A 24,873-nucleotide genomic window follows, 5' to 3' on the forward strand; every position below is an offset into this window, starting at 1 on the left:
GTAGACCCTCCCCCTTTCTCCTCACCTGCCCTCCACTTGACTATATTTTGGCCATACATGGTATTGGGTAACTTTATTATTTTGCCAATTTAGCATTTGGGTGTTTTTGTGATGAAATACACATTACATAAAATGTACTATGGTAACCATTTTTCTTTCTTTTTTAAAAAATATATTTTATTAATTTTTTACAGAGAGAAAGGGAGAGGGATAGAGAGAGTCAGAAACATCGATGAGAGAGAAACATCGATCAGCTGCCTCCTGCACGCTCCCTACTGGGTATGTGCCTGCAACCAAGGCACATGCCCTTGACCGGAATCGAACCTGGGACCCTTGAGTCTGCAGGCCGATGCTCTATCCACTGAGCCAAACCGGTTAGGGCTGGTAACCATTTTTCAGTTGTTCAGTTCAGTGTTATCTATAATAATAAAAGCATAATATGCTAATTAGACTGGACGTCCTTCCGGACAACCTTATGGACAAAGCTGGGGCTGTGAAGGAAGCCCGGGTCCTGGGTGCGAGAGGGAAGCCAGTGCCAGCAGCCAGGGGAAGGAGGGCCTACTCTTGCACAAATTTCATGCATTGGGCCTCTAGTTAAGTATATTCACATTGTTGTGCAACCATCACCCACCTCTCTCTCCAGAACTTCCCATCTTCCCAAGCAAACCCTGTCCCCATTAAACACTAACTCTCCCTCCCCATCCCCAGCCCTGGGCACCCACTCTTCTACTTCTTGTCCCAGGGGCCTCCTGTAAGTGGAACCACACAGTGTTTGTCTTTTGGGGTCTGGCTGGTTTCTCTCGGCCCAGTGTCCTCAAGGTTCCTCCGCCTCAGAGACCTCACGGGTTCTGATCTGTGCTCCACATACTACAGTGACGTGTGTCTGGGTGTTTGTAGAAGGGGCTGGTTAGAGGATTGCTGCCTAACCAGTCTCTGTCTGACTCCGGTCTTTGCCTCTGGGGCTGTAGCTTGAAGACCACGGGGCAGGGAGAGATGTTGTCTGAGCCTGCTGGGCTGCCACGACAAAATACCACAGGGTGGGGGGCTTAAACAGCACACATTTATTTTCTCACTGTTCTGGAGGTTGCAAGTCTGAGGTCAGGGTGCCAGCCTGTTCGGTACCTGGTGAGGGCTCCCTTCCTGGTTTGCAGTGGGCAGCCTTCTTGCTGTGTCCTCACATGGCCTTTCCTCGTGGTGTGTACATCAATCTTACCACTCCACCAATCCACTCTAGGGCCTTATTTAACCTTAGTTACCTAACAGCCCTATCACCAAATCGAGTTACATTAGGGTTATGAATCTGGGGGGGAGGGGGGTCATCATTTAATTCACAGCAGATGTAAAATGGGGGAGACCAGGACAAGCTGGGACCCATAGGCATGAGCTCAAGCCCACAAGGCCAGACTATAGCCCTGACCTCGAGGAGGGTTTCCTGCAGACATTGGGATCGGGCTCATCACTGCAGAGCTAAACACATGCCCAGTCCAGAAGCTGGACAAGCTGGAGGATCTGGGGGAAAGGGGAGTGTTTGCAAGGAGGTGAGTCTGCAGACCAGCACCAAGGCGTGGGAGCAGAAACTGGCCCTGCTTCATTTCTGCCCTCGAAATCTCCAAGATCTCTCAGGGTCCAACCTAAGCAGAAACACACTCTGGCGAAGCTGTCACAGCCCAAAGCCACCACATCTCCTGAAAGTTGTAACACTTTACTTTCATGTGTGGCCTTTAATTCGCCCGTGCTGAATCACAGGGATGATGTGATGTAGGGTGCTAACTCCACCTCCTTCCATGTGGATAACGGGTTTTCCCATTAGACTTCTGCACTGACCTGCATGCCCACCAGTAACCTCCATGTCTCCTCGTATGCTGTTTCTATGCTCTCCTTTCTTTCCCACTCATTGTGTCCTCTTTTCGCTACGCCAATACCGTTGTACAGCTCCCGACAATGACGTTAACAGACTCCATCTCTGACAGTCGGTCCTCTGAATGGGACTGTTTATTTGGGAATAATCCTGCTATGTCTTCGCTTTTCTTCAGCGATGTCTTGGTGACTCTTGGTCCTTTATTCTCTCATGCTCTTGCATATTTATTTTAGACTAAACTCATCAGTGAACTCCAATACACATGTGTTAGGGTCACGGAAAGAGGAACACACAAGGCCAAAAAGGGGAAAGAATTATGAATTCATTAGGTCATCAGAAAACCAGATGGGCTGAGCCCCAAAATGGTGCCAGCACCCAGAGACAGGGAGTCGGAGGTCTTAAAGGACTCTAGGTGGGCTTTTTCTGGGCGGAGAATTCTCTGGGCGGGTCCTGAGGGGAAAGATAATGTCTTAGCAAATGGAATGTGGTCTTAGCAAGTGAAACGTGGTCTAAGCAAAAGGGAATGTCTGTTGTGAAGTGGTCTAAAGGTCAGTTCCCGGGAGGGGGTGTTGATTCAATTATTTGATCAGACCTAACAACATGTATTAAAATTTTGGTTGCAATTGTATTAAATCCCTTATGTCAATTTAAGGAGACAATTGATATAACATGGTAGCTTCTATAACATCGTATCTTCTATACATGAATTGCTATCTCTCCATTTATTCAGTCTTTACTGCCTTTTAGTAAAGCCTTATCATTTTCTCCATAACATATGTTGGTTGATCTATTCAAGGTAACTAATTTTTTGTCGCCATTTAAGTGGTATACCTTTGTAGTTTTTCTCAGCTTTGTATGACCACACATTTCAAAGATACAGAAAATATGAAAGATTAGTACAATGAATACATTGTCCTCCACCCAACAATTATTGACATTTTTTCCATATGTGGCTTTTCCTTGATGAGCCATTTGAAATTAAGTTGCAGACATTGTGGCATGCCTCTTCAAGAATGGCATTCTCCTACAAAATCTCACTGCCATTATCACAGGAGGTGGGACATTTAAAATGTGCATTTCCAAACTGACAAACAAAATAGATCCAGAGACATGGAAGCAAGCAACAGACTGAGGATCCTCAGAGGGAAGGGGGGGGGGGCGGGGGGAGATCAACCAAAGAACTTCCATGCATATATGCATAGCCCATGGACACAGGCAATAGTGGGAGGGGAAGGGAGTGGGGAGGAGGGGGGCATCTGTAATAACTTTCAACTATAAAAATAAAATTTTAAAAATAAATAGAACATTTTTTAAACTGTGCATTTCCAATGGAATGCAGTTATTTTTGTGTATTTCCTCTGTATTTATCAAATATAGGTAGCTAAACTTCATTCTCATGATTGTCTCTTTAATTCTTTGAGGTTTTGTAGGTATACAATCATATCTTCAAATACTGACAGAATTGTTTCTTCTTTCAGTGTAATTTCTGTTGGGGTCCAACCCCAGCCGGTCCAGGGGTCCCCAAAGGTGTGGACGGAGTCGGCGAAGAAGGAATGACATGGAGACAGCGTTCAGTTGATCAGCAGCCTAGCCAGGATCTCCAGCCAAGTTCTGGTCAGGATCTCCAGCCACGTTCTGTAGCCATGTTCTCTAGGTTCTCCAGCCAGGTTCTGTCTAGGTTCTCCAGCCAAATTCTGTAGCCAGGTTCTGTCCAGGATCTTTTGCCATGTTCTCTAGGTTCTGTCTCTAGGTTCTGTGTCCTGTTGTCTTGTTACATCTGTATTTTTACCAGTTGATTCCAATCCTATCAATCTCTATTCCAAAGGTTAGGGTGTTTCTTATCTCCATTCCAGGGAGTAAAGATTATGTAGCTTAAGCGTGATTGTTCGTAAAGTGATTAACTACCCGCCTGGCACTTAAGGGGTTTTATTCCCTCCCTGACTTCAGGGAAAAATCCCTACCTGGGGAAACAACCTTTCTTGGAGAGGTGACCTTGGTTAAAACACATAGCGCTAAGGGGAGCAAACATATTAAGAACAGTATGCCATATACGTCAGGTCCCTTGAAACATATGCTGTGCAGATGTTTCTTTCCTGCAGCGACTGTGTCAAGCAGCAAGGATGGACCGGCTTCCGGCAAATTTCTTTTCCCTCGTTGACTACCTAGCCTAAAATATTCAGTATGATGATGAGCAGAGTGGTGCTAGAAGTAATCTTTTTCATTCTATCATTAAGGGCATTTGGGGGGATTTTTATATGTCATGTAGGAAAGTTTCTTTTTACTTCATCTTTGCAAAGGACTTTTTTGCCAAGTTCTCATGAATGCATGTTGAATTTCACTCAATGCTCATTCTAAGTATGTTAAAATGGCTTCATGATTTTTTGTTTTAATGTGTTACTGGGTTGAACTATAGTGAACACTGCTTTTCTGATGTTAAAGCAATATTATATTCCTAGGATAAACCCAACTTGGTCATAATCTTTTTATACATTATAAGATTAATTTTCCTACTATTTGTTTGGGATTTTTATATTTATATTCATGAATAAGATTGGATTGTAATTTTCCTTGAACTATTTTCCTAGGCTTAGGCACAGATAAGTTGGGCAGTATTTTCTATATTTCTATCTCCTTGAAGAATTTTTGAAAGATTGGAATAGTATGTTTCTAATAACTGTCTCTAAGAATTAACCTGGAACACCACCTGGCCAATTATTTGGTATAGGTTTCTATATATGCCCATTAATGAAGCTGGTTCATTGTGTTGTTCAAATCTATATTTTTACTGGTTTTGCTTGTTTGTTGGTTAGTTGGTTGGTTTGCTTGAACACCTCATGACTAAGAGAGAAGATGGTGAATTTGTAAAGATCTTGTAATTTTCGAAATATTTTCTTTATTCATTTTTTTGAGACTATGTTGTTAGGTATACATAAGTTCACAACTGTTTATATTTTCCAAGTGATTTATTTACCTTATCATTATTAAGTGACTCTCCTTATTCTCAATGCAACTTTTTATTCTAAAGTTTATCTTGTCCACTATTGATATAGTCAAGCCAGCTTTCTTTTGTATATGCCCATTCTACATGTTTCATAAATAACATATAATTATCTTAAAAACGAAATAATCTGATAATTTATATCTTTAAAAAAGTATATCCATATAAATGGAATCATTTGGAGCACTTGGATGTATTATGGTTACTGGTATATTTGTATATATTTCTATATTTATATTTGTCATTTTTATTTCTAGGTTCAACTTTACTCCTCTTCCTGCCTTCATCCTTCTTCTTTGCTTTATGTCACTTGGTTTTATTGAATTTTCCCCATTATCTGATTGTTTCTACTTTTTTTTTTTTTTTATTGTTTCTACTTTAAATGAACCATTTGAAATTAAGTTGCAGACATTGTGACATTATTTAGACACAATCAATATGTACTCTATTTTTATTCTTTTGTAATTCTCTTTTTAACAAACATATTCAACAAAGTCTAAAGTTATTCAGTATGTTTATTCTCCTCCAGAATAATACAATAATTGAAATACTTTAATTTTGTTCATTCCACTAGGGATAATATTTGGTTTTCATGCTATTATTTTCCAATATTTTAGTTCTACTTTTGTTGCTGTTGTTACTCTTACAAATTAAACATTTTCAGTAGTATTATTTTATGTTGTCAACATTTGGTTAGACTTACCCACATTTTTACCATTTTCTTGACTTATCATTTCCTCTTGCATTTCCTTCTGGAATTATCTTGACTTGTCTGGAAATGTCTTTTTCCTCTTTCTTGAAGGATACTTTTACAGGATATGAAATTCTAGGTTGACAATCACTTTTCCCCAACACTTTAAATATTTAATTCTATTACAGTCTGCCTTCCATTTGAGGACATTTTGTTTCAGGATGCTTTTTAGATCTTGTTTTTATTTGGGGGTTCTGTAATTTCACTATACTATATTTAACTGTGGATTCCTCCTTTTTACTGCTTGGGAATTGTTTTAATAATCTGAAGATTCATGACTTTCATCAGTTTTGGAAAATTATCAATCATTATTACTTCAAATATTGTTGTACCTTTTTCTCTCTATTATCACATTTGGAGATCTAATTAGACATATTTTAGATTGTCATACTCTATTGTCCATACCACTTAGCTTCTTTCTTATATAATTAAAAAATAACTTAGTATCTCTATGTGAATTTCTTCAAATCTATATTTCATGTCACTGATTCCCTCTTCAGCTAATGAAAATCTACATTTTTTGTTTAATTTCTGTAAGTTCTCTTTAGTATTTTCTCCTTATTTCTGCCAGGTTATTTATTTATTTATTTATTTATTTATTTATTTATTTATTCTAAATATATTTTATTGGTTTTTTTTACAGAGAGGAAGGGAGAGAGAGAGTTAGAAACATCAATGAGAGAGAAACATCGATCAGCTGCCTCCTGCACACCTCCCACTGGGGATGTGCCCACAGCCAATGTACATGCCCTTGACCGGAATCAAACCTGGGACCCCTCAGTCCGCAGGCCGATGCTCTATCCACTGAACCAAACTGGCCACGGCTCTGCCAGGTAATTTTAAACAATCTTTGCTTCTTATTCATTTTTGGATTCTCTTATTTTTTTTAAATCATAAACATGCTTATTTTCTCATTTGTGTCTAATAATGGCAATATCTATGGTCTGATAATATTGCTTGTTGTTTCTGTCTACTTTTAGGTCTTATTTGAACTGTTTTTAATAAAGTCTTATTATAATTGTGACTGTGTGGGAATTTTTCCTGGGTTAAGTGGTGTATTAGTCAGGGTTCTCCAAAGGAAACACACTGATATTGTGTGTGTGTGTGTGTGTGTGTGTGTGTGTGTGTGTGTGTGTGTTTATTATAGGAATTGGGTCACATGATTATTGAGGCCAAAAAGTCCCATGATCTGCCATCTGGAAGCTGGAGGACCAGGAAAGCTGGCAGTGGAATTCAGTGTGAATCCAAAAGTCTGAGAACCAGAAATGCTGATGACGAGGGCAGAAGAAGAAATATCCCAGCTTAGGCAGAGAAAACAAATTCACTCTTCCTCTGCCTTTTTGTTCTATGCAGCCTCTCAAAGGATTGGGTGATGTCCACCACATTGGGGAGGACAGATTTTCTTTACTCAGACCACTGATTCAAAGGTTAACCCCTTCCGGAAACAACCTCAGACACACCAGAAATCACATTTACCAGCTATCTGGGTGTCCCTTAGCGCAGTTGAGTTGGCACATCAAATTAACCATCACAAGCAGCAGTCCGCTAGAGGGGATATGAGTTTGCTTCTGCCGTGTGCCTGGGGCATTGCCAATCTAGGACCACTTTAAATTTGTGGCTTGACATTTTTCTGACCACAAAGCTCGTGGAAATTTGGGTCTAAAATCTAAATTCTCAGGAGAATATTATTCTTCCTCTACTGAGAGCTAATACTAAGATATAGACAAGTTTATTAGTCATCACCCTCCAGTGGGGTAGATATAAAATTAATTATTATTATTTTTTTACTAGAGGTCCAGTGCATGAAATTCACACATGGGTAGGGTCCCTAGCAGCTGCCAGCTGCTGGCCAGGCGTTCCTTCATTCCACACCGCCCCCTGGTGTTCAGTGCACATCATAGCGAGTGATCAAACTCCCGAGGGGACACTTTGCATATTAGGCTTTTATATATATAGATTTTAAATTAATTTTAGAGAGGACAGGAGAGGGGGAGAGAGAGAGAGATAGAAACATCAATGATGAGAGAGAATTATTGATTGCCACCGAGCCATGACGTCTGGGTGATATAAAAAAAATTTCTTTTAAACATTATCCTTTGTCTGAGAGATGTTGACTTGATGTGGTGATAGCCTAGCCAACTTCCCAGTATGCAGAGGCCCTTGACCTTGACTGAGGTGGTTAGATGATTTCAGATGCCTTGCCACCAGGATTCTTTCTGCATTTCCAATTTAACTTTTGTGTCAGAGGATTTCCTAAGTTTTCTTGCAAATTTGGCTTTAATTTTAAAGGATATTAACATATATTCTACCCAGCTATTTTTGCTGTTTTGCAGTGTGAGCCTTATTTCAGGATATCGAGGTTGCCTGTTGCTTGTTTGTTTGGTGGTTTTTTTTTTAATATATTTTATTGATTTTTTACAGAGAGGAAGGGAGAGGGATAGAGAGCCAGAAACATCAATGAGAGAGAAACATTGATCAACTGCCTCCTGCACGCCCCCCACTGGGGATGTGCCCACAACCAAGGTACATGCCCTTGACCGGAATCGAACCCGGGACATTGAGTCCGCAGGCCGACGCTCTATCCACTGAGCCAAACCGGTTCTGGCTGCTTGTTTTTAATATATAATCATATTGTTTTGTTTTCATTGTATTGCAGCTATTCCCCTTGGTAAACAATTCTGATTTTCCATTTCTATTCATGAAAGAAGACATAGAGGGGGCTTAACTGCAGACCTGGTTTGGCTCAGTGATTCCGTGATGCCAGGAAGAATTGGGTTTCTGGTCATCTCTATGCTTTTTTTTTTTTTAATATATTTTTATTGATTCCAGGGAGGAAGGAGAGGGATAGAGAGATAGAAACATCAATGATGAGAGAGAATCACTGATTGCCTGCCTCCTGTGTACCCCACACTGGGGATCGAACCCTCTGGTACATAGGTCAATGCTCAACCACTGAGCCATGCCTGCCAGCCTCTATGCTATGTTTTTGATAGAGGAGCTATCTTTAACCTGGAATCAGCTCCCCATGATGGAAAGATGGCAACCAACAACTCAGAGACCACTTGCTTCTCCTTCCACCTGGCACAAGGAAAGGGGATTCTGGAAACTTCCTTAGAAGAGTGGGAAATTTTCCCCTTCTCCCCCAAGCCCAGGAACCCTCTCTTCCACATCTCACTGGCCAGAGTGGGGTGTGTTCATCTCTGAAGCGGGGATCTGGCAGAGAACAGGATTCAGCTGCTAAGCCAAGTGACCGTATGCCCACCTTCTGCACTGGGTAGGGTTGGCTCCCCAAGCTGGTGGTCTGCTTCCGGGAGGTGCGCATACCCCAACAAAAATTCCAGAATGTTGCCCAAAGAGCAGGGAATGAATGCTGAGAAAAAGCACCACAGGAGGGCTGAACGTAGACTCACAACTCCCGGGTGTGTAGTGGCCTTGGGGGTTTGGGGAACACCCATGTCATTCCTCACGGGCTCCAAGCACACCATTCACAGCAAATTAGTGACTTGCCACCAGGAGAGAACAGCCCTGACCTATTTGCTAAAGATGGTCTTGGAGGGTCTTCTCCTTGGAATAACCTGGACACAGGGCAGTAGGAGAGAGGGCAGGACTGGGGCATGCACAGCACAGTCCCCTATGGTGGATGTAGGGGCGAGGGCCAGAGGAGAGGGTGGAAGAATTACCAGGAAAGTCCAGCTCCCAGGAAACCTGCCAGGAGGGAGCCACAGCAGCAGGTGACCGGAATGAAGTAGGTTTTCTGGGCTTCCCCCTCATCCTAAACCGGTGGTGGGCAAACTCATTAGTCAACAGAGCCAAATATCAACAGGACAACGATTGAAATTTCTTTTGAGAGTCAAATTTTTTAAACTTAAACTATATAGGTAGGTCCATTGTTATTAACTTAATTAGGGTACTCCTAAGGCTTAGGAAGAGCCACACTCAAGGGGCCAAAGAGCCGCATGTGGCTCTCGAGCCGCAGTTTGCCGACCACGGTCCTAAGCAACCCACTGGGTGTGTTGCAAACAGCATTGGCGAGAGCCACTTAAGGAGGGAGTGGTGGGGGTGGGAACCTGCCTGCTAGACCAAAAGTTTATCTCACTCCCTTTCCTCAGGCCCTGTCCCCTGCCTTGGGTGGGCGGGGACTCCTGGCGCCCCCGGTGGGACGTCCCGAGGAGGGGGAAGGGACTTGGGACCCAAGACAGAGAAGGGGGGCTCAGGAGGACTGGGGGGTGGAGGGGGGGCGTCCTCGGGCGCTCGTGCCTGGGTCAGCGGTCCCAGGGCCTCGCCGAGGACACAGGGGCCAGGCAGGGCTGGGGGCAGGGCTCGGGCAGCGGTTGACAGCAGCTCGCGAAGCAGCAGCTCCGGGATTACCAGGGGTCCCGATCGGCGTTCCCGGGAATCCCCTCCTTAGTTCAAATCGAGTCCTCGGGCTGGAAGCGCCCACAACCGTCGAGGTCCAACGGACCGGGAGGGAGACGCTCCCCTCCCCGGCCCTAACGTGCCACGGGGAGACGGGCCGGGGAGCGTCCCCAAGTTCCCTCTGGGCCCCGCCCCGGGCCAGGTCTGGAGCGCGTCCCGGTCCTTCCCCCCGGGACCGCCTCCCGCCCCTCCCCGCCCCCTCCCGCCCCTCCCGGATCTGCCCGCGCTCCGGCCGCCCCGCCCCGAGCCCGGAGACTGGGACCCGCACTGGGGGTGTTGCCTGGGCACTCGGACGCCGCCTCCCAGGATTAAAGCGCGAGCCCGGGAGGACCGGAGACTCCCGCGCGGGATCGAGGAGGACACGAGCTCCGTGGGAGGCGTGGAGCAGGAGGAAGGGCGAGGGGCGGGGGCGCCGGGCCCCGGGTGCGGCAGGTGAGCGTCCCTGTGCGGGGTGCGGGGTGCGGGGTGCGGGGTCCCGGGCGCAGGAGGGAGAACCTGGTCGGCTAGGGCGACCCGTGCGCGGTGGGGATGGCGGCAGGTCGAGCCGGGTGTGCGCAGGGCGAGCGCGGCCGGTGCGGGACGCGCGCGGGGTTGAGCGGACGAAGCGCTGTCCGTGGGGGCAGGGAGGGTGCCATGTGCCGGGGGCCCAGGGGCGCGCCGCTCGGAGACCCCCGGCAACACGCGGCTGCGGGGCTGGGGCAGACTGCCTGGGGGTCCCTGGGCAATTGGCCGAGGACGAGGGTGCCTCGGGGCCCTCGGGTGGGTCCCCTCGGTGGGAACCGGCCCCGCTCCACCTGTCCCCTGGGCCTCGAGCTGGGGGCCGGGGTGCGCCTTTTCCCTTTTTCCTCCGGGAACGAGGAAGAAGGGGGTACGTCGGCCCGTTTCTTTGTTTCGGGAAAATCTCAGCAGCCCCGGAGTGTTACCTGAACTCCTTCTGCTTCTCGGTTCCCTCCGGGGTCGGGAGAAACTGGAAACTCGCTGAGATGCCCGGAGCGATACGGCCGGCGCGGCGGGGACGGTGGGGAAAGGCCGCCGGAGGGTCCCGCGCGAGGCACGGACGGGGGAGGGACCGTCCGCCGCCCCAGCCGACGCGGCGACCCTGTAGCGGCGACGGGAGCCGGCCCCCCCCCTCCACCGCCGGCCCCGGGCCCCGCAGGAACCGGTCGGGCGGAGCGGTCCTGGACCCGGGGCGCGCGCTCCCTGCAGGAGAAGCCGGGCCCCGGGCGCTCCGGTCCACCGCCTGCCGGACCCGGGACCGTGGCCGGGCAGCCAAGCGCACCAGCCGGGCAGTGGGCACCTTGCCCGCGGCCCTCGGGTCCTGCGGGAGAATTGCTTTACGGCCTCAAAGTTGGTGCGTCCACATCGCAGACGCCTGCTCGCACGTGGCCACCGGCCCTGGCTCAGGCCCGGGCCTGTGCGTGCCCGCAGTCCCACGCACGCAGGTGTCGCGCGGGGCCGCCCTGCCCGAGGCACAGCGCAGTGGCCCCCAATTTCTTTTCCGGGTGCTCAGGCTTCAGGCTGCGGGGGAATTCTAGTGGCTCCTTTGGGAGGGAAATAAATGACGGCACAGCGTTCGAGGTCGACCTGGTCAGCGGGGTTCCCCAGGGCCCAGCCTCAAGGCTGCGTACCCCTCAATTCAAACTCGCCGGGTAGTCCCTGCGCTACAATAAGGAGGGACACAGGTGCATGGATCCTTGCGCTCCTGGCGCCCACAGCTGTGGAGAGTCACTCACAGAATGGAAAGTTACAAAGGCAGCAAGGCGAGTTCTAAGATATTTAGGAAACCTAGAGTGGGGGAGGGTTGTTGACTTTGCCTGGGAGGTGGGAGGGCTCCCCACGTGTGAGAAAAGAGCCAACCACCGGGGACTAAGGGTGGGGTCAGGGAGTGGGGCTGAGCTGACCAAGGCCAAGGGACCTGGGGACACAGGCACTGAGGGAGCCAGGGTCCTCGGCTGCTGCTGCTGCTGGGTGAGTTGGAGGGGTCTGGTGGGCCAGGTGATGGGGATCCCCCTCAAGAGGGTTGCTGGCTGCTCCCCCAGCTTTACCAGAGGTGGGGCCTGCCTCCATCCTGCACCCCAGCCCACCCTGCTGGGCAGATGAGGTTAGAATGGAAGGCAAGGGCTCCAACTGAGCGAGCAAACAGGAGGTGGGTCCGCTGGGCTGGGACCTCCTGGTTGGCCATTCACACCTGGTTCTGTCTTTCAAAAATAGCAACTGCTGAGCAGCATGGGCCTTTGTGCCTAGGTTGGCCATTTGTTTGGTCCCCAGTGACTTCCTTCTCATGGATGCCCCCAAGGTCAACCTTCTAGCAACAGGGTTGTGAGTGCCTTGGAGCTTGGCACCTACACCCTGGCTGCCCTGCCCCGGCCAGTCACCTGAACTGTAGGAGCAAATTTGGCCGCACTGGTCTTAGAGTAACAGCAAGTCAAACATGTGGCACTTCCTTCTAGCGAGGTGTCGTTCCTTACCTATTTAATGCAGTGGAAGGAGCTGAGGCAGGGAGGTGAGGTGACTGTCCAAGGCCCTGTGGAGAGAACTGGGGGTGAGGGCAGGCCCTCTGGCTCTGGGCTGGCACGGGTCACTTCCCTTGCCTTCCTCCAGGAGGTTTGCATGTGTGAAAGCCAGAGGAGAGAGGAGAAAGGGGAGCTGAGGCCAGGCCTGGGGGCCTCAGGTGAAAAGGCCGGACTAATGTCCCCCCTGGGATGTGTGCTGACCCCTTCCAGAGTGACCCCAGAGGGACTCCTCAGGGGCTGACCTCCTTGGGTGATGAGGCATCGAGGGACAAGACGCTGGTGAAACGTCCTGTGGATGGTGCAGCCTAGTCACATGCGCAGGACAGCATGCCCGTGATAATCGTCCTCTTCCAGGCGCACTGACTGCCTCTGGGTCCAGCCTGTGGGGAGGGGGCGGTCCACCAGGAAGCGTAGACCAGGACCCGGGCTGGTGATGGAGTCCTGGGGGAGCTTTGTCACAGTATGGGGTCATTGCCTTGGTTCAGTTACTGCATTAGACTCTGGAAGCAGCGAGTCTATTTCTCTAAACCTTACAGAAAATTCGCGGTTTGGGAACTGCCTCTCAAGTCTAAGCCTTGGGCCTGGAAGCAGAAAGGCAAGGTGAGCAGGTTGATTTATGGTCGGTTTGGGTTACTTAAGGCTTGGAAGCCATGCCTGCTGGGGAGGAAGGGGGAGAGGGGTCTGGAGGGGCATTCAAGGCCCTCAAGGCTTTCCCACCTCTGTTCTCTCCCACTGCTCTGGACCCCCAGAGGGGTCCCCCTTCCCACACTCGCTGGACCCCTCCTTACTCTCCAGAGTACCTGCTCTGAGGTGGGGTCTGCCTCAGAACATCAGGTGGCCTCGGGGCTTGGGTACAAAGGTGTCAGGACCTAAGAGCAGAGATCTGCCCTGGGCTGGGCTTGGTGAGCCCCTTCGGCTCCGCTTGGGGTAGGGGAGCACCGCAGGCCATCTTGGGGAGCTCTGGCTTGCAAGTCCCCAGGGCGATGGGCCCTGGTATAAGGAAGGCGACATCCAACTACATGCACCATCCCCGAGACTAGCCGAGGCCGGGGCTGATCACACAAGCAGTTTTGGGAGACCGTCTAGAGGAGGAGTCTGAGGTCAGGCAGCCTGGGACTGGCTTGTCCTCACCCCGGACAGTGGTTGGAAGAGGAACTGGAACACGGGGGACATGTCACAGGCGGCGGCAGAAGCGCCTTGGGAGAAAGGCAGGCAGTGGTTTTCTGGGGAGGGTGCGGGCAGTCACTTGGATTGTAAACTGGCGTGGGAAGAAGGGAAGTGACTCAAAGACAGGCTTTTGCTCTTATTAGAGGCGAGCCAGGGAGGAGGAGGAAGGGACTTGCTTTGGGTGACCATCTCCAGGCACTTGGTCTGTGTGTATAGAATAGACGGTGGTCAGGCATCAGGCATCAATGGGGGATGTGTGCGTGCACGAGGGGGATAGTACAGGAATGCAATCAGAGAGGAAAATGTTCGGAGGGCTCTGCGAGCTCGCGGCTGTGGCTGCTGATGTCTGGAGGTTCACGCCAGGACAGAACAGCCGGGAGAGTGGGCGCCTGAGGAGGGCTGAGAGGAGCGGGCATGGCGATGGCCGGCCAGTGGACGTTAGTTAGATAAATATTTCCCAGTGAGAGCCGAATTGGAAGATGGAACAAAGCGCGGTCTTTATTATTGTTGGTTCGTGTGTGGCTTGAGACCCAGTGTCAGGTTCCCTTTAAGGTCGTTGCCTTCCAAGGGGCCTTCCTGGCAGGATGCCGCAGCTGACCTCATTCCAGCCCTTGAACTGGGTTTTCTAGGGACGAGTTTAGTGTTCCTCCTTCTCGTTTCCGACCACACAGCATACACGATCATGATGTCTGGCCTCCCAGCTACACCCTCCCCAGGTCTGTTCTAGAATATTCTTGAGTAATGAGCTTCCAGTATTGGATCAAACAGTCTTAAGTGTGAGAACTCTGCTCTTTCCAAGACGACCCAGTTGGGAAACCATTTGAACATGGTTTCCCTGGGTTGAGTGAAACTTGGCTTTCTGATATTTCTGACTATTTTGGTCCTGGTTTTGTCCTTTGGATTTGCACAAATGGAGTCCCTCTCCACATAACAGCCCCTTGGATACCGGGAGGGAAATCCTAGCACCTGTCACTGTTACCACGGAGTGCTCATCACGGCTGGGCATGGCGCTGGGAACTTACACACTTCCTCCTGGCGGCAACCTGCTCATGTGTTAGCCGCATTTCACAGACCGACTGGGCCAGTTCCCTAAACCTCAGCCAGTGGCCTTTGCACACTCCCTCCTGGAGAGGCCTGGACCCGTCTGTCCTGTTGGGCGTGGCTCCGTTTTGCACACCTGGACCTGCGGGGTTTTGTCCAGGTGCAGGCTCTCCGGCTCTCTCACCCTTACGTTGCCTCTTACTCATTTGGCCTTTGGAACTCAAAATATATCGGAACAGTTTCTTTGTATGATACCAGCTAGATTTTAAAAATAATAATAAAGGACCACACCCAGTTCCTGCCCTAAAAGGTCTGTCAGGACAATGAGGCATTCATTGAAAAAGAAACTTGGATGCTGCAGTGCCTCTCCTGAGGGGTTCTCTCTCTCTCTCTCTCTCTCTCTCTCTCTCTCTCTCTCTCTCTCCCCCCCCCCCCCATCACTGAATATGCCATTTGTCTGACCGCCTTATACTGTTTGTGTTGAACTGCTGTTTAAATCTACGCTGTTAACTTTAGCAGTGTGCGCTGTCCCCAACAGGCATGAGAGCATCCTTGTGTATAAGGTGGTTTTGTGCAGCGGTTGAGGCATAAGGGGGCCGTTTGCTCGTTGGATGGGGAGTGTCTCCTGCCGTTGCTTGCTTTGGCATTTGAAGAAGGGACACCGGTTCTGAGGTCCAGGAAGCTGGGCCCCATCGGTGCGTCACACCTGTGACCCCCGGGCCCCATCGGTGCGTCACACCTGTGACCCCCGGAAGGCGCCCAGTGGGGGGCTGCACCACAGCACATGCCTGAAGGGGAGTGTGAGGTGAAGTCAGCGGACCCTTCATTGTAGGGAACACCTGACCCCCTGGCTGCATCTCTGAGACTGAGCCGATTTGCATTAGTTTGGTGGTTTTTCCAACTGGCCTCTAGCTAATGTAGGCAGAGGTGTCCAGAGGACAGACACCCGAGAAGAGATGATGCTTGTTCGGGACCAGCTTTGTTATTCTGTCGTGGGGTGCCGCTAGGATTTTACCGCAGGGCCGCAGGTGACTCGGGCGTGACTCAGCTCCCTGAAAGGAGGCCCACAGTGGACCGAAGCGACCGGGCTCTGCTGTGTGCAGTGGACGAGGAGCCGGCCGGTTAGGAGCTCGGAGGCATATTCGCTTTTTTGTCACTTAAAGGAAAAGTGCTTCATTGTGGCTGGTGTTCAGAGGGAAGAACAATCGTCGGTGTCCTTTAAAGGGCACGAGAGGCCATTGGTGGCACAGTGCCGTCTCTAGGTTGCCTGGCTACTTTCAGAAAACAGACTCGCTATCCCGCGTGGGCGCGCTCGGACTTGCCGTTTGAAGAGGAGCAGGACCGAAGGTGATCTGCGGGTTTCCTTCCGGACCCCGTTCCACCGGGAAAATCTGGTCCCTTCTGGGCCAGAGGAGATCCTAGGCATCGCGACCCTCGTCTTCTCCTCCACAGTCGGGGAGCTGATCGGGGCACACTGGGTGCTTTTGGGTCTGAGGCTTTGTGGGCCGTGGGTGGCTGGATGAGACGGGACACGCTGCATTCGTTCTGGGTCCCTGGGCTCTCAGTGGACCATTCATGGCCGTGGCTCCCCGCGCTTCCTCTCCGGCCTCCTCGTCTCGCTGTTAGGGATCTGGAATGAACAGGAAGCCTGGATTTTGAGCACCGATGCCTCACTCTTTTCAGAGGGCTCCTCACCTGGGAAAGCCGCCAGTGGATCGAATGTTCATTTCCTGAAACTTCATCCACACCTGTAACTGGGGAGCTGGCTCAGAGGCCCCCCCCCCCCCCCATCGCGGTCGCCGCAGGGAGCAGAGCCACCGGAGGGGTGAGAACGCCCGCTCAGCCGGACTCTGTTCTAATTAATCTCAGGAAGGTGACGAGTTTAGTCCAGCTTAGGCTAGAGCGGAGTGGAGTTTACTGAGCGGATGTCGTTTTAGAAGGCTTTTGCTTCACGGGGCAGAGGCAGGGAAGGTATATGAATATGTGATAATCGCGCCGTTTAAAGGCTTAAATGTCATATGTACCCTAAATGGGATCCCTCCCCCCGTGTATAGAACAGTTCTCTTGTCTCTTACCTGGAAAGCTGTTGACTTCTTTTTAATCGTACAAAAGCCTCAGCGCTATCAACGTGACCTGGTTCTTAGGTTTTATCCTGACATGAAGAGTAAATGGACAATCTGGTGCATTTGGGGGGACCTAGTCAACGAGGTTTCCCAAGATTAAAAAACCACCCTCCTGTTTTATTCAGAGCACGCTGCTGTTGTTAGATTCATAAGTCAGATGGCAATTCTGCTCAGGAGACAGCAGGGCAGCGGTTGCTGGAGCAGGCTCTTCCTCCTCCCTGTGTTTTCAGAGCTGGTGGGTTTCATGCCCGTAGCTTACCAGAGGCAAATTGCAGATGCCATGCTGAGCGCCCCAACTGGCTGCTCAACATTTATCAGCCTTACAATCGCTTTTATTTAAAGCAGAAATGTATGTAGCACTTACTGTGTGCCAGGCACTGAGAGCGTCACTAGCATCAACTCATCTCATTCCCCGACGACCCTGGAGTGGGCGTTACTGTACCTCCTTTTGCAGATGGGGAAACTGAGGCAAAGAAGCGTTAACTGACTTGTCCCAGTCACAGCCTGTGGAAGACCGAGCTGGGTCAGGACCCAGAAGCTGGCCCCAGAGGCCCTGGGCTTACCCACGTGCCTGCTGCCGCTGTGCGCCTATTGCGTGCCAGGCACCGTGCAGATGGAACACCTCCGGACCTGGTCCCAGCCTTGAAGCCCAGAGCTGTCTCACTGGGACACGGTCTGTGTCCGCATGATGGCAGAAGCCATTCCTCGAAGCATTCTTTGGTCGTTGCCAGAAAGCAGGGAGGGCGGGTGAAAGCCCTCATTTGCCCCCAGGAGGGCGAGTGAGGTCAGAGGGGCTTTCCCACAGAGCTTTGTGTTGACGGTCTTTCTAGCGATTACTGTGAGCGCCTCACAGACAGCAGACAAGTGACCCAGAGCTTCCTTTTCGTTAGAAACCGCCCAGAAGATGACTTCTGAATTTCCTCTCAGGATTTAGGCTAGGGTGGGTGTGGATGTGTTTCACAGATTTTTTTTACATGTGTGTTTATTAAGAAATGGAAGATTCCATATGGCTTAGTTAAGAAGCCAGGTGTGGCCTCTACTCGGCACTACGTTCTAGGCCACCTGCTCCGGTGTGGGCTGCTTCCTCGTGCCGCTGGGCGCTCTCTCTCTGCAGGTGCGAGCCAGGTCTCGTCGGATAGATGGATGCCCACTGTCACTCGGTGCCCGGCACTGCCCGGTGACTGTGTCCACTCGGCCTGAGGTTTAGAGAGGTTTACTTTTGGCCCAGGGAGTGGACCTGCCAGGAGTTGACTCCAGGTGTGTGCCCACCTGTCGCCTCTGCTGCACTTGAGGCCGAGCCTCCTTGTGTGTTTCAGTCCCTGGATTGTCCTGTGGGTGGAGGTCGCCTCGCCGGCTGGCCTCCTGGCTGGCGGGAGCTGCAGCCCCGGGCTCCTGCAGTGGCAGCTGAGGGGAGGACTCGGCGGCCTGTTCTGGAGAGAGGTAGCTCTCACCTGGACAGTTTTCTAGTTCTTTCTCAACTGATCTGGAAACTGACTGGTATGGAAAGATCACAGTCTTGTCATCCTTTCTTCTAGGTCATCTTGAACGTCCCAAATACCTCCCGTTACCTGATGCTGCTGACGGAGTCAGGATGGCGTTAAACTCAGTAAGTGGTGGACTGCCGAGTGCCTGCGCTTTTCCTTGCTCCCTCGTTCCTTCTGGTAGTTCCCGGTGGGGGGGTGGGGGGGAGGTGGGGGGGCGGGGGGGGCAGGAGGAAGGGAGGGAGGTCAGCACATTAAGTGCTGTTTGTCGGGACTGTGTGTGCTCCGTGGAGGTTGGTCGCGGCCTTCTGTACATCACAGGTGAGCGGGAGGCAGGGCGTGGCCCCACAGCAGCTGCTCAGAGAAGAGTCCTGAAGCTGTTGGGTGGGTGTGGGGAGAGGAGGGTTCTCACCTTGGCCTCTTCTCGTCCTGCCCTAAGGGTGGGAGTGGGGCAGGACAGGGGTGGTGTGGGTACAGATGGGGGCAGGATGGTGCTCAGAGGGGTAAGATGGGCCAGCAGACGGTCGTGTAGCCTCGCTCCTGATACACTGGGACAGGTCCTCACTGACGGGGGTGCTGGGCTGGCTCTCTCTCTCCCTGGAACCCCCCACTGGAGGCAGATGCACTTCCCTCATTCGCCATCGTATCTCACAGGTTCATCTTCTTCCTGGGATAACTCTTTAGTGAAGAGTTGTGGTTACTAACAGTTTTCTAGGTCCTGCATATGGAAAATAGACCCGTTGCTCCCCCGCCCTTAGTTGCTACTGGTGTATATATTCCTGGTCCATTTTAAATTCCAAGTCCGCGGCACGGGAATCTGCCAGGACGGATGCCGTGCTTGCTGCAGCCTTTCCTGGTGGACGGCATGTTCTCAGATGCTTCCGATAGGGCCGGACACGCGTGCCGCTTGCTTTGCCTCTGGCGGGAGATTACATCTCGTTTTCTCTCTCTGCCTGCTGCTTGGTTTAGACTTATACTCTTTAGACTTTAGAAGGGGAGCATTGGTGAGTTATTAAGGGAAGGTGGACTCTGGGAGCCTGCATTTGGCTCACTTCTTCATAATCACATGTCCCTGAAGGCTCCGTTTAAAATTCCAAGCGTTGAGTTGCCTCTGCTCAGAGTACGGGTCCTCTCTGAGATCACAATCAACAAGACCTGAGGGGAGAAATTAACCAGGGGAAGAAAGGTTGCCTGGGGACCTCCCAGCCAGCAGGTGACTGAAGGTGCTGACATGGTGAGGCTCTGAGGGTTGAAGGCTGCTTGGGAGGGATGTGTGGCGGGGCCGGGGGGGAGGGGGGGAGGTCTTGAAGGGTAGACCTGGAGAGGCAATCTTTAAAAAATATATTTTTATTGATTTCAGAGAGGAAGGGAGAGGGAGAGAAACATCAATGATGAGAGAGAATCATTGATTGGCTGCCTGGCTGGGCCTGGAGAGGCAATTTTTAAGTAGAAAGAGAAGGGCTTTCTAAGAATACAAACCAGCCCAAGGCTGCAGCTGAGAATAAAATTCGATGGCTGGGGCCGTACCTTCCACTTTTGGACCCAGAAAATCCACAGACTCTCCACAAAATATGTGTGCTGCATAAGGAAGTTTTTATTTAGGCAGAACTGCTAAGCAGCCCCCAATTGTAAACCAGGTACAGGACCTTTAATAAGAGATGGTGAGTACACGTGATATACTTTTATAAGAGAAGAGGAGATACAAAAGGAATTTGCAAGTAACATGCATAGGTAAATTTGGTAACCTCTCACTCACGTGTCACTCTGTTTAATGGGTCTATTCATAATTCTGGTATCGCTAGTTGATAACTTTGTACCCCATTCTCATGGTATTGACTCATTCCCAGACTTCCACACTTTTTCTTAAAAAGGGACTGTGTGGCCGAAGCCGGTTTGGCTCAGTGGATAGAGCGTCAGCCTGCGGACTGGAGGGTCCCAGGTTCGATTCCGGTCGGGGGCGTGTGCCTGGGTTGTGGGCACATCCCCAGTGGGAGATGTGCAGGAGGCAGCTGATCGATGTTTCTCTCTCATCGATGTTTCTAGCTCTCTATCCCTCTCCCTTCCTCTCTGTAAAAAATCAATAATATATATATATATATATATATATATATATATATAAAGGAATGTGTGAAATGGGTGAAGGGGGTCAAAAAAGTACGAACTTCCAGTTAGAAGGTAAAAAGTCCCAGGGATGGAATGTGCAGCACAGTAACTGTAGTGACAATACTGTACTGCACATTTGAAAGCTCTTAAAAAAATACATCTTAAAAGTTCTCATAAGAAAAAAAATTTTTAACCATGTATGGTGATGGAAGTTAACTAGACTTATTGTGGTAATCATTTTCACAATTTGTACAAATATCAAATTATTATGTTGTACCCCTGAAACTAATATAATATTACATGTCAATTATCTATACTAATAAAAGGGTAATGTGCTAATTAGACCGGGTCGACCAGATATCTTCCAGATGTCCGACTTCCTTCCAGACAAAGCCACGGTGGCGGGGGCTGAGGCAGAGGCGGTTAGGGGTGATTAGGCTGGCAGGGGAGCAGTTAGGGAGCAACCAGGCCAGCAGGGGGGCAGTTAGGGGGCGACCAGGGCAGCAAGGGACCAGTTAGGGGGCAACCAGGCCAGCAGGGGGCCAGTTAGGGGCAATCAGGCAGGCAGGCAGGCGAGCAGTTAGTAGTCAGCGGTCCCAATTGTGAGAGGGATATCAGACTGTCAGTTCAGGCGGGATGGGGCCTAAACCAGCATTCGGACATCCCTTGAGGGGGTCCCAGATTGGAGAGGGTGCAGGCCGGGGAAGGGACCAACCCCCTGCCCCCTCCCCCTTGCATGAATTTCGTGCATCGGGCCTCTAGTACCTCAATAAGGAAATGAATATTAATTGAAAACTTGGTTAGCCTTTCTCCTAGGTAAGGTTGGCTTTTGGTATAATTAGAGTCATTAGGGTTGCATATTATTCATCTTCTTTTTTATTGTTTAGGGATTACCACCAGGTGTTGGGCCTTACTACGAAAACCATGGGTACCAGCCCGAAAACCTGTACCCACCACGGCCCTCTGTGGACCCCAGTGCCTACGTGGTGTATCCAGCTCCCTACTACCCGCCCACGGTGCCCCAGTATGCCTCCAGGGTTCTGACGAACACCTCGACACCTGCTGTCCGCACGCAGCCCAAGTCCCCATCGAGGACACTGTGCACCTCAAGTAGGAACCTGTTTTTCATTTATTTCCTATACTGGACCCCAAGTTTGGGGTCGGCCTTCTCTAGTGGGCTCTCCGCTCCCATCAGCTCTGTGGCCAACTCTCCTCTGCTTGGGGCTGGGCTGTATAACATGCCTTTCCTTTCACCCTTCGCCCTGCCCTTCCCCGTGTCAGCTGTCAGCTGCCAGGTGTCACCTTCTGCCCCGGGGCCTCTCGGAGTACAAGGGCCATTCTTGGACTCAATGTATCTGTTTGCTTTACCACAGTGGTTCTCAACCTTCCTAATGCCGCAACCCTTTAATACAGTTCCTCATGTTGTGGTGACCCCCAACCATAAAATTATTTTCGTTGCTACTTCATAACTGTAATGTTGCTACTGTTATGAATCGTCATGTAAATATCTGACATGCAGGGTGTATTTTCATTGTGACAAATTGAACATAATTAAAGCATAGTGATTAATCACAAAATCAATATGTAATTATATATGTGTTTTCTGATGGTCTTAGGCAACCCCTGTGAAAGGGTCATTCAACCCCCAAAGGGGTCGCGACCCACAGGTTGAGAACCGTTGCTGTAGCAATAGCCATTGCCATCGGTGGTATTTCCCGTTGAAGCACAATGTGTACACATCCTTCAGTAGATTTTGGAGAATGAGGGTCAACAAGCCTGTGGTGGGAACCCTTGACACCAGAAACAGCAGGGCTGAATCAACAATAGACTAAGTGGATGAGGATGAAGGTAAAGGGACAGTAAGTTATGATTAAACTCAACAACAGATGCAGGGGCAAACCAGCACTCTGGACGGAGCGGACGCTGATTCCAAAGCACTTGCCCAGCAAAGGTAACACCAGGGGAGCCGCTGCCCGCATGCTCCTCGCGAGAGCTGGGCAGATCGCCCGCCACACACTCGAGAGGTCAGGCCTCCCCAATTTAATATTCCCTAACTCGCCAGGCAAGCTGTGTTTTTCTTAGATAAAGTGACACACATGGAAGTCGCCCAAGGGAAAAGATTATCCTTGGCCAATGGGTAGGACTGGCTGTTTGGAATTTCCCCAGGGAGAGCGGCCTCTTTCACGCCGCTCTGCCTGCCCAAGACGTAATCCCTGTCGGCTAAGGTGGCAGGGTGGCACTTGGCGCTCCCGGACCGGTGACCTTGGCCTCACCTGGGAGCCTGTTAAAGCTGCACAGCCAGGCCTCCCTCTCCCCATCTGCATCAGGGTCTGGGTGGTTACCAGGCTCCCCAGGTGAGCCTCAGCCTGTCACAGTTCACAGGTTGAGAGCAGACTGTGGAATTCGCAGAATGCTTTAACAAAACAAAGGCCAGAGGCGCGGCTTTGAGCCCTAGTCCTGATCTCTGGGCTCCAGAGCTGGACTTGCCCGGCGGAGCCCAGAAGCACTGATGTGTACCTCTGGGTGCACCAGGTCTCCCCTCGCCGCGCCCTCCCCAGCCCGGTGTCCTCCTGAATAAACGAAGGGGGTCGGAGGGTCTGTTTAAATGTGTCCTGCTCACCCTCCCCTCCACCTCTCCTCCTTCCTCCAATGAAAGCTCCCTGTAGGAATTGGGGGTGGGGGTGGGCGTGTGGTCCTGTCCACCCCACTTGTGGCTTACGCTCTGACCCACAGTGGCACGTCAGTTCGTTTTGACTAGAGAACATTGGTTTCCTTTTCCAAAGTCTTTTGTTTTTTAAATATGTTTTATTGATTTCAGAGAGGCAGAAACATCAGTGATGAGAGAGAATCATTGATCGGCTGCCTCCTCCTGTGAAAAAAGCTCCTAGGTTTATTGAATTTCTAGTCCTGGCCGGGGGGGGGGGGGGGGGAGCTGGAGAGGGGTGCCTTGGCAGGGCCCGACCAAATGATTTCGAGGGTCTTATACGGCCCGTGGGCAGACGTTCCCCACCCCTGCTTCGCATCATGGCTTTCTGCTCTAGCATAACGTTTAGTGCTATGGAACAATGAAGACCTCCCAGGATATGCGTTTGAAAGTCACATTTTTAAGTGCATGAGGAATTATTTTTGGATATGTGATATTATACAGGTAATGGATCGAGTCTGAGAGCGTGACTTCAAAAGCCTCCGCAATGAATTGTGCACGTGTTTCTTTTTCTCAGAGACGAAGAAAGTGCTGTGCATCACCGTGGCCCTGGTGGCCGTGCTCGCCGGGGCAGTGGCGGCCGCTCTCCTGCTCTGGAAGTTCAGTAAGTGGGGAGCAGCCCCTGACTCCGGAGAGGGCGCGATTGAGGCCAGGCGCTGGGTGCTCGGCTGGCGCTGGGGCTGGGCGCTGGGTGCTGGGGCTAGTGTTGGTGCTGGGTGCTGGGGTTGGCACTGGGTGCATGGCTGGGGCTGGTGGTGGGGCTGGGCGCTGGGTGCTGGGGCTGGTGTTGGGGCTAGTGTTGGTGCTGGGTGCTGGGGTTGGCACTGGGTGCATGGCTGGGGCTGGTGGTGGGGCTGGGCGCTGGGTGCTGGGGCTGGTGTTGGGGCTTGTGTTGGTGCTGGGTGCTGGGGTTGGCACTGGGTGCATGGCTGGGGCTGGTGGTGGGGCTGGTATTGGTGCTGGGGGCTGGCCCTAGGTGCTGGGGTTGGCACTGGGTGCATGGCTGGGGCTGGTGGTGGGGCTGGTATTGGTGCTGGGGGCTGGCCCTAGGTGCTGGGGGCTGGCACTGGGTGCTGGGGCTGGTATTGGGGCTAGTGTTGGTGCTGGGTGCTGGGGTTGGCACTGGGTGCATGGCTGGGGCTGGTGCTGAGGCTGGTATTGGTGCTAGGTGCTGGCGCTGGGGGCTGTGGCTGGTCCTGGGTGCTGGGGGCTGGGGGCTGGCACTGGGTGCATGGCTGGGGTTGGTGCTGAGGCTGGTATTGGTGCTGGGGGCTGGGGGCTGGCACTGGGGGCTGGGGGCTGGGGCTGGCCCTGGGGGCGGGGGGCTGGGGCTAGCCCTGGGGGCGGGGGGCTGGGGCTGGCCCTGGGTGTTCGGCTGGCGCTGGGTGCTGAGCATTCGTGGCCCTGCTGTCTGGGCCGGAGCTCCCTCCCTCAGCCCTTCCTGAGTGTCCCTCTTACATAGCGAGCTGCTTCTCTTTGCTCCCGTTTAGCCGTGACGGTGCACAAATAACCACTCTTGGAAGCAGGCAGCCTCCTGGCCTGGGTTGCATGCTTCCTCCTAATCTGAGGATGGTCACAGCCCGTGCCGTTTCCGAGGTGTTGACATTCCACATTTACCCAGTGGTTTGGGGCACTGGGTGCAACCTGGCACTCTGAGCACAGGCTCCCCGCCTTGGGCCCCACCTGGTGCCCTGTGACACGGTGGTGGCTGCAGGCCA

At 51.3% G+C, this 24,873-nt stretch overlaps 1 protein-coding gene across 5 annotated transcripts in view; it reads left to right on the forward strand.

The window, feature by feature from the left end:
- Nucleotides 1-10,285: 10,285 nt before the first annotated feature.
- TMPRSS2 (transmembrane serine protease 2) overlaps nucleotides 10,286-24,873 on the forward strand; it is a 32,553-nt gene continuing 17,965 nt past the window's right edge. The window contains exons 1-5 of one of the 5 annotated variants that reach the window (XM_036350387.1): nucleotides 10,384-10,455; nucleotides 13,073-13,136; nucleotides 18,403-18,473; nucleotides 21,339-21,561; nucleotides 23,673-23,759. In XM_036350387.1, coding sequence (XP_036206280.1) covers nucleotides 18,459-18,473; nucleotides 21,339-21,561; nucleotides 23,673-23,759 — 325 coding nt within the window. In that variant the 5' untranslated portion in view covers nucleotides 10,384-10,455; nucleotides 13,073-13,136; nucleotides 18,403-18,458. Of the gene's footprint in view, nucleotides 10,456-11,947; nucleotides 11,992-13,072; nucleotides 13,137-18,285; nucleotides 18,308-18,402; nucleotides 18,474-21,338; nucleotides 21,562-23,672; nucleotides 23,760-24,873 lie in introns of those variants that run through there. The other 4 variants (XM_036350388.1, XM_036350392.1, XM_036350389.1 and 1 more) reach the window with 4 other exon arrangements.

Source organism: Myotis myotis, unplaced genomic scaffold (assembly GCF_014108235.1).
Source record: "Myotis myotis isolate mMyoMyo1 unplaced genomic scaffold, mMyoMyo1.p scaffold_m19_p_2, whole genome shotgun sequence".
NCBI classification, from domain to species: domain Eukaryota; kingdom Metazoa; phylum Chordata; class Mammalia; order Chiroptera; family Vespertilionidae; genus Myotis; species Myotis myotis.